The following is a 10,171-nucleotide window of genomic DNA, read 5'->3' on the forward strand; positions in this document are numbered from 1 at the left end:
TCGTTCTTCTCTATTCCCCTCTCAGGATTTTGGGTACACATGCACATGAGTTTTAAGCAGCCGGGTCTGGGACTCTTACCACAGTCAACCATGTGGGAGTCCAGCGATGCAGCCATTATACCATCTGCTAGTCCCTGTTTATGTTGTTTTTTAAAATCTGTGTGGCTAAGACACTAAAGCATTTTTATCATATGCACTCATTATAATGAAAATGTATGTGTGGCTAAGTTCTACCTTTGTCCAGATTTCAGTGGTGTCTGAAGAGCGATTTTATACCAAGTGGAATCCTGGAGCAGCGCTATCAAATACAGAAGAAGTTAATTTGCAAAGTGGCATTATTGCTGCCAGGTGTGCTATCAATAAACTTCATCAAGAGCTTGGAGCCAAGGGTTTTATACAGGCAAGAAACTAATTTTTCTAGTTTTGTTTTTTTATAAATTTCATTATCAGAGCAAACCTGTCCTGTTTGATTACTAATTTAATTATTCTTTCTGATTCTCAGGTTTATGTGGATCAGGTTGATGAAGACATAGTGGCAGTAACAAGACATTCACCTAGTATCCATCAGTCTGTTGTGGCTGTGTCTAGGACTGCTTTTAGGAATCCCAAGACTTCATTTTATAGCAAGGAAGTGCCTCAAATGTGCATCCCTGGTAATGAAATCTAAAATTATTATTATAATTATTTTTTTATTAAATTATATTATTATAATTAATTAAATTGTGGTTGTAAATCATATGTATTACCCATATATGTATTACCACACAGTATGGATATAGTTGAAAAAGAGAATTAGAAAATTTTAGTAACTTGTATTTTTATTGTATGAAACAAAACTTGAACAGAAATACTCTCAAATGTTAACATTTTTCTGGTTTGTGAATTATTTTTGCTTATATCTTTTTTTAAAGAATTATTTGGGACCAGCAGGTGATGTCATGGTTATATCACTGGACTCCCATGTAGACTACCACAGTTCAAGTCCTGGACCCAGTCGCTTAAAACTCATGCCAGGGGTGTGTATGTGCATGACCAAAATCCCCAGTGGAAAATAGAGGAGAAGGGATTGCAGTGTGGCCATCACCCTAGGGGGTGATTTCTCTCTCTCCATCTCTCCAGCAAGCTCATGTGCCCTATAAGAAAAAAAAAGAATTATTATTAATTTAATTTTATTTAAATTTGGCCAGAAAGAGAGAGAGGGAAATGAGGAAGAAGCTACCAGATCTGAGACTTGAACTGTGGTTAACGATGTGGGAATCCAGTGCCTTAATCACCACGTCACCTGCTGACCCATTCTGTTTATATCTTAATACATCCCCTTGTTTCCTAATTTGTATAAGATAAACATGTATTTTTTTTTATCTTAAAGAATTATTGAGACTAGGAGATGACGTAATGGTTATGTTGTTGGACTCCCACATGGCCTACTGTGGTTCTGGTCCCAGACCCAAAGGCTTAAATCTCACAGCAGGCGCGCGCATGGGTGTGTGTGTGTGTGCCCAAAATCCTAAGAGGAGAATGGAGAATGGATGAATGGCCATCACCCTGGGGAGACTGATTTCTTGCTTTCTTTCTCTCTGACTCTTTGGTGAGCACACACACCCTATAGTAAAAATCTCTCTATAAGACGGAAAAAAAAGAACAATTTATTTTATTTAACTTATTATTATTAATTTGCTATAGGGTACATGCACTCAGCAGAGAGAGACAGGGAGTGAGGGGGAGGTGGGGGTGCAAGTGAGAAAACAAGCCGCCAGGTCCAGGACTCAAACCATGGTTCCACACATGGGAGTCTAGTGCCTTCACCACCACACCACTTGCTAACCCCAACATATATTCCTTTTATATCTAGCACAGTATACAAAGGGACTTCAAAACATTTATAGAAAAATGTAGTTAAAATATGAATTGGCATCAGCAAATAGCATAGTGGTTAAGCTGCTGGACTTCCACATGACTGACTGCAGTTCAGGTCTTAGACCCAGTGGCTTACAACTCAGGCTGGGCACATGTGCGTGCAAGCTCAAAATCCCTAGAGAATGGAGGAGTATGGATTGTGGCATGGCCATCTCCAACCCCTGACCCCTTGGAGGAAGGGGTGATTGCCTACTTTCTGTCTCTCTGTCTCTCTCTCTCTCTCCAGCAAGTTTCCTATAGCAAAAGTCTCTCAAAAAAAAGCATGAACTCATTTTTATATCAAAAAAATTGGGGACCAGCAATTAGCGTAATGGCTGCATCGCTGAACTCCCACATAGTCAACCGCGGTTCAAGTCCCCGACCCGGCAGCTTCAAACCCACACGGGCGCGTGTGTGCGTACCCAAGATCCCAAGAGGAGAATGGAGGAGAAGGGATTGCGGTATGGCCATCCCCCCTGGGGGGTGATTTCTTGCTTTCTATCTCTTTGTCTCTTTCTGTCTTTCTGGAGAACACACGCACCCTATAGCAAAAACCTCTCAAAAAAAAAAAAATTGAAATCCATACATAGTTTTTTCATAATACACATTTTTCATGAACTTTTTGAAGACTTTCTATATACAGTCAGCCCTCTCTATCTTTGGGCTCAGCATCTATGGATTCAACCAACCATAGATAGAATATTTTCAAAAAAATTTTATATAAAAATAATACAAAATTTAAAATAAGTATAATAGGTATTTATATGACATTTGCATTGTATTATATAAGTAATCTAGAGATGATTTAATGTACACAGAGGATGTACATAGGGCATATGTAATTACTACACCATTTTATATAAGGGACTGTGTGTGTATGTGTGTGTGTGTGTGTGTGTGTGTGTGTGTGTGTGTGGTGAGATTTTACTATAGGGCATGTGTGTTTGCTGGAAAGACAGAGACAGAGAAACAGAAAGTGAGAAATTACCCCCATCCCCCAGGGGAGATGGCCATGCCACAGTCCCTTCTCCATTCTTCTCTTGGGATTTTGGGCACACACCCATACTTACCTGGCGTAAGTCGCAAGCCGCCAGGACTTGAACTGCAATCGACTACATGGGAGTCCAACAACGTAACCATTACACCATCTGCTGGTGCCTGTATAAGGAATTTGAACATCCACAGATTTTGATATTCCTGGGGGATACTTAAACCAGTTCTCCACAGATACTGAGGGACAAATGTATGTATATTTGTATATGTGTGTATATATGTGTGTACACACACACACACACATATATATTAGCTAAAATAGAGAAGAATCCAACCTAATATTTAAGGCTTTTTATATTCTAGTCTCATATGTCATCCTAGCCCTGTGTCAGCCACTATTTCAGCCAAATAGGCATGTACTTTTTCACTGTTCCTCAAATAGTCTTCTCTCCACCTGCACATGAACCGTTCATATCTTTCAAAGACTAAAGTTCTACCTTCTTTGGGAGGCCTTCTGTAAGGACTTAGTGATTCTCTCTCTCCTTTCTAGTCTCTCCATGTCACTATTTGACACTTAATTATGAAATACATGTGTCATTACTGGTTGGCTTTTTTCTAGATGTTCTAGTGTATATAGTATATTACAGCACAGCATGTTCTTGTGTGTGCAGGAACTGGTCAGCAACTGATGATTGACCGGGCAAATGAAGAGTCCTGTAAAAATCAGTGTGTTCTGTATTGTTCCCTTGTTGCTGAATATACATAGCTCCAATTTTATTTTTCTTAATTGCCGAAGGGCACGTGTGCTTGCCAGAGAGGCAGAGAGAGGTGGGGAGAAAGAATCCCCCCAGTGGGGCCTGGTTATTCACAGTCCTTTGTCCTCCATTTCTCCATCCTAGTGGTATATGTGGCATGTGTATGCAAACACCAGCGTGTGTTTCAGGCCACACAGATTTGAACCTCAATCAGCCATGGGCTCCAGCTTTTTTAGCCACTGGGCTATCGTGCCAGACCCATAATTCTAATTTTTAAAATTATCAACCTGGAGCATTAAAAATAAAATGTTCTAGAGCTAATGTAGCAATGTAAATTAATCTAAAAAAAAATAATAACAGTGCCACCCAATAGAAAGAAAGTTATAGAAAAATACATATAACTTGAATACATTACAATACAACTTGGAAATACGGAAAATGATACATATTGTTTAGCAAAACATACATAGTCAGTAAAATAGCTGGTATAATGGACACCAGACTCTTTAAGTAGTTGTTACCTCTGAAGAAGAAAGAAGGGTATATTGGGACCAGCAGTTAGCGTAATGGCTATGTTGCTGGACTCCAACGTAGTCGACGCGGTTTGCGTCCCAAACCCATTGGCTTAAAAACACGCCGGGCGTGTGTGCACACATGCCCAAGATCCCAAGAGGAGAATGGAGGAGAAAGGATTGCAGCATGGCTATCCCCCCTGCGGGGTGATTTCTCGCTTTCTATCTCTCTGTCTCTCTCTGTCTGTCTGGCGAGCGCACGCGCCCTATAGCAAAAAAAATAAAAAAAAACCTCTCCAAAAAAAAAAAACTTCTTTTTTCACTATATTTCTGAACTATTTCAATTCTTTTTTCTTTCTTTTTTTTTATTTAGAGATTTTTTGCTATAGCGTGTGTGTGCTTGCCGGAGAGACAAAGAGAGAGACAGAAAGTGAGAAATGACACACACCACAGCTGGAGGAGGGTATGGCTAAAACGCAGTCAACACTGCAGTCAACTACGTGGGAGTCCAACAACATAACCATTACACTATCTGCTGGTCCCAACATTTCAATTCTTAAAAATGTAAACCTTTTCCTCTCTCTGCTCAAAATCAGGAAGGTTATATATTGTTCCCCATCGCTAAGCCATTATTATTTGATCAGCTCTCTTTTCAAATAAAGATTTATTAATTGTAATTTTTTAAAAACAGTATATGTAAGGGTTGGCTCCATGGCACAGTAGTAATGTACTCCCAGAAAAGCAAGATCCCACAAGGCAACTGTGCTTTGAATCCCAGGCCTGATCAGCCTGAAACACACCAGGTACATGTTCAGTCCCCAAGATCTGATGGGCTGGGGTCTGGAGGAAGGGAATCCAGCATGATCAGACTCCTATGGAGGTTGCTTGTCTCTCTCTTCCTCTCTCTCTACCCCCTTTCCACTACCTGTTCCCACCCCCACTCTCTCATGCACACAGACATTATCTCAAACAAACAAAATCTTTAAATGCATATGTGAAGAATGCATCTTAAGTAGAATCATCTACTTTCAAATCATTTTGCATTTTAAAATTAATCAGTATCTTGTTTTCAACTTTAAGTTAAATTATTCAAAAGCACTGTAGCAATTCCTAATTTCAGATGGTTCCATATGGAAGTTTACTAAATTTTTTATATCTTCTTAGGTAAAATTGAGGAAGTCGTTCTTGAAGCTAGAACTATTGAGAGAAATACAAAACCCTATAAGAAGAATGAGAAGTCAATCAATGGACTGCCAAACTTCACAGTAGAAATTAGGGAACATATTCAGGTATTTGGGACTCTCATCTTACTATTGAATGTAACATTTTAGAACATTAGAATTAGCCATTGAATGGATGTTTTTGTATTGCTTTCTTCAAGCTTAATGAAAGTAAAATTGTTAGACAAGCTGGAGTTGCCATAAAAGGGCCCAATGAATATATTCAAGAAATAGAATTTGAAAACTTGTCTCCAGGAAGTGTTATTGTATTCAGGTATGTTGTTAATTAGAGTTCAAATTGTTGGGTTTACTTAAATTTAAAACAGTTTGCATATCCTATTAACTGTGAATAAATTACTCTTAAAAATCAATCGTTTTTGTTAACTGTTTCAGAGTTAGTCTTGATCCGCATGCACAAGTTGCTGTTGGAATTCTTCGAAACCATCTGACACAGTTCAGTCCTCACTTTAAAGCTGGAAGTCTTGCTGTTGACAATTCAGATCCCATATTAAAAATTCCTTTTGCTTCGTAAGTATGACATATTTTATAGAGATTTGGCACTTTAATGACTAGCAAGTTACTACTAGCCTGATTTAAGCCTGATTTTGTCTGTCTTAAAGTTTATTTTATTTTTTTCATGAGAGAAAGGTAGGTACCCTTTATAGGGTCTTGTCAAGTAGCAGTCCTCCTCCAGCCTCCCAACCAGCCAGGATCACAGGTAAAACATATTTGGCATGCTCAGGTCAATCTCAGATCTAAATCCAGGCCTCCCACGTGGCTACAGTATTTCATAGTGGTGCCCTGTCACCTGTGCCACCACTGCTGGGCCCTGATTTAAGCAATTTGTAGGAGCCTCTGTGTCCTTGCTGCTTGCAGTATGGTCATAGACAGCGGTGTCAGCATCACCTGTTGTTAATGTTTTGTTCTATTGCTTTACCATTCGTCACGTGTGCTCTCATGCGTGCTCTTATGCTATAAATCCTCCATATATATAGATAGGTGAGTTTTTGAAGCTGCTAGGGCTGAGATTTGAGCCATGGTTGGCTATGTAGGCTTTATCTCCCTTTAACCATTAGGCTATATGGTTCCTAGGGATTTTTTTTTTTTTTGAGAGATTTTCACTGTAGGGCGCGTGCGCTCACCAGACAGACAGAGAGAGACATAGAGACAGAAAGCGAGAAATCACCCCCCAGGGGGGATGGTCACGCCGCAATCCCTTCTCGTCCATTCTCCTCTCAGGATCTTGGGCACGCACGCACACACGCCCGGCGTGAGTTTTTTAAGCCACCGGGTCCGGGACACGAACCGCGGTCAACTACGTGGGAGTCCAGCGACATAGCCATTACGCTAACTGCTGGTTCCCCCTAGGGATTTTTTTTATGCAAGGTATCCACTGGCTGTGTGTTCAAAAATACTACCCTAGTCCAGAGTTCGTTCTGAGGTTGCTGATTATTTGATTCAGGCTGGATTCGTGAACTGTAGTTGTGAGAAGAGAAGCTAAGACAGGGAACAATGCACAACTGATAACTTTCTAAGTTGCATGAGAAATAAAAAGGAAGTATTCACACATTCAAAAGAGTATGTGTTCACATAAAACGGCAGTTAAGTAAAATGAAATTACCTGAGTAGCTAGAGCACAGAAACATACAGTTTCAGTTGTATTCAAATGTGGTCAGTTAAATACTCCCCTGCTTACTGGACACAGGAAAATCAAGGCAGTGATAGCTACATTTCTTTCTAACCATCATCAAATCAAGAAGCATCTTTATCTGAGAAAATCCTTAAGAGAGGGGAAAAGAGACTCTAAGGGAAATACAGAGACAGAGAATACAATTTCTTAGGTAATTAACTTTGACTTTTAATTATCCCTTTACTGGTTCTTTGGTAAGTATCTTGAGTTTTAGATAACCATCACAAAAAGTTCTTGATGTCTTGTTTAGGAAAATATAAAAGGGGGAGAAGTAAATTAAACTAGCAAGATTTAAAAAACAAATTTATAAGATAATGGATACAAAAATCAAAAGATTTTTCTAGGATATTTCTTTTTTTAATGGTGATCTGTTTTATTTTTATTTATTTATTTTATATTTCATTTTCTTTTATACATTCAATCACATTATTTAGCTTACAAAGTGAATATTCCAACATGTGAACATTTCTCTCTAGTCTGTTGATAAACTATAAAATTATGTTCAACAGATAATACCACATTTCTTTGTCCCATTAATGCTTTATCTCTCTCTTTTTCTTTTAAATGTCCTTCCTCAGACTCTACTCTTTCACACACGCTATATCTGGTATTCACATCCATTTACTGTGTTTCTATATCCTTTAGTCAATCAGTTTCTGTCATAGATTGCGGACACTCAGTATATATTAAGTGGGGACATACAGTGCCTCTCCTTCATAGCCTGGCTTGCTTCATTCAGCAGTTAATCTTCCATATTCATCCACTTCCTGTCAAAAACCAGGGTCTTGTTTTTTTATTGCTGAGTAGTATTCCATAGAGTATATATGCCATAGTTTTTCAATCCATTCATTTGTTCATGGGCATTTGGGTTGGTTCCATGTCTTAGCAATTGTGAATAGTGCCGCAGTAAACATCAACGTGCAGGCACTTTTCTGATTAAGAGTTTTTCTGTCCTTTGGGTAGATACCAAGGAGTGGGATTGCTGGATCATATGGTAGTTCTATTTTTGAGGAATCTCCAAATTGTTCTCCACAGTGGCTGGACCAATTTACATTCCCACCAACAGTGTAAGAGAGTTCCCCTTTCACCACACCCCTGCCAACACTTATCCTTTGTCTTTTCTTTCATTTTAGTTATTCTAACTGGGATTAGGTGGTATCTCATTATTGTTTTGATCTGCACTTCCCTTAAAATGAGGAATGTTGAGCATTTTTTCATATGCCTTTTGGCTATTCGAATGTAATCTTTTTTTTTTTTTTTCAAATGTAATCTTTAGATGATGCTTTTTTCAACTCATTCTCCGATCTTTTAATAGGGTTGGTCATCTTTTTTCTAAACAATTGTGTGAGTTCCTTGTGTATTCTGGCTATCAACCCCTTATCTGATGCATAGTTTACAAAAATCTTTTCCCATTCTGAGGACCATCATTCACGCTAATTACTGTGTCTTTTGCCATGCCGAAACTTCTTAGCCTGATGTAAGATCTTTCCAGCATATTTCTAATCAATAAAATTTGGCATTTGATTAATTTTTGGTTCAGAAGTAATCTTCTAATGGAATTTTTAGCATGTTTTGCCCTTTAATTATTATTTATAATATATATTGAATATAGTGTTTATTTCAATGTTGAGTTCCTAAAACATACATTGCTAAGACGTTTTATGATTTCAGATTTTCATCTTTTGTTTCCATTGACAGCCAGCAAAATTTCAGTATATTTAGCCAATGTTTTTGTTTCCTAATTTTTAGCATTGCCTCTAAATTAACTTTGGCTGAGCTAAATCAGATCCTTTACCGGTGTGAATCAGAAGAGCAAGAAGATGGTGGAGGATGCTATGACATACCAAACTGGTCATCCCTTAAATATGCAGGTCTTCAAGGTAAGCAAGCATACAGAGAGAGAAGCATTTTGCTTTTCTTTTAGAGTCATATGGTGTATTCTTTATATTAATAGAAATCACAGTATGGGCTCAGAGTATGTGTGATGGCTTAGGTTCAAGTTCTATCTCTGCCGCCTCTTCTTTGATTGACCTTTGGCCTGTTGCACCACTTCTCAGTGCCCCAGTTTCTGCTTCTGTAAAATGTGAATAATATTGTGTAATTCAGGAGGCTTTTGTGAGGATTAAATGAGGTCATTCATGTAAAACACTAAAAAAGCAGTATGTGATACTAAGTAATCACTCAGTACGTGTGACCTACAGTTACTAGTTCCATGTCATTCCCTAAGGTCATATATAGCTCTTTGTAAATTCTTTGACCTTAATTAATGTTTCTTGATGTGCTTTATTATATACCAAGAAATAGAATATGCTTTTTTGGACCCTAAATGAGATTAGATTATAAATATAATATACTCATCTTCGTTTTTCACCTATTTAGAAATATTTTTGTTGCATATTTTTTTATGCTATAAAAAGAATTTATAGTAAAGTTTATAGTTAGAGTAGTTGTGAAATGGGTTATGCAGGGACAGCAGGTGGCATAGTAGTTAAGGTGTCCGACTCCCATGTAGTTGACTGTGGTTCAAGTCCTGGACCCGGCAGCTTGAAACTCATGCCAGGCGCATATGCGTGCTTGCCCAAAATCCTGAGGGGTGAATGGAAGAGAAGGGATTGTGGGTTGGCCATCCTCCCGGGGAGTTATTTCTCACTTTCCCTCTCTCTCTCTCTTTCTCTCCCCACCACTTTCTTCTTGGTGAATACATGCACCCTATAGCCAAAAAATAAGAATTCTGGTTCTTTACCCTTCTTTTGAAATGATTCTGCTCATCTTTTGTAAATATAATTGCTCTTACCTGATTATTTTTTGTTTTATACCAATCTGTTTTCTCTGTAATAGTTAAATATTTTCAGTGGCCCACAAGTTATTGCCAGCAGGCTAAATAGCAGCCTCCAATGAAATCAAACTTAACCACTTCGTTGATCTACCTCCCTCTCCCCTAAATACAAAATCCCCATTCTGCTTCTTATAATACTACATAATCAGTTATTCTGGAATCCAGGATTCCATGTTTGGTCTGCCTTCTTTTTTCTTTTTCTTCTTCTTTTTTTTTTTAAGTTTTTTCTATAGAGCACATATGCTCATAGGAGGGTAAGAGGGAGAGAA

The 10,171-nt window shown here is 38.3% G+C and overlaps 1 protein-coding gene across 1 annotated transcript in view; it reads left to right on the forward strand.

The window, feature by feature from the left end:
- AGL (amylo-alpha-1,6-glucosidase and 4-alpha-glucanotransferase) overlaps positions 1 to 10,171 on the forward strand; it is a 75,824-nt gene that overhangs the window by 34,442 nt on the left and 31,211 nt on the right. Inside the window, 6 exon segments of the mRNA XM_006169022.3 lie at positions 245 to 400; positions 503 to 653; positions 5,321 to 5,445; positions 5,538 to 5,650; positions 5,770 to 5,904; positions 8,816 to 8,946. Coding sequence (XP_006169084.2) covers positions 245 to 400; positions 503 to 653; positions 5,321 to 5,445; positions 5,538 to 5,650; positions 5,770 to 5,904; positions 8,816 to 8,946 — 811 coding nt within the window.

Source organism: Tupaia chinensis, unplaced genomic scaffold (genome assembly GCF_000334495.1).
Source record: "Tupaia chinensis unplaced genomic scaffold, TupChi_1.0 Scaffold146687_1, whole genome shotgun sequence".
NCBI lineage: Eukaryota > Metazoa > Chordata > Mammalia > Scandentia > Tupaiidae > Tupaia > Tupaia belangeri.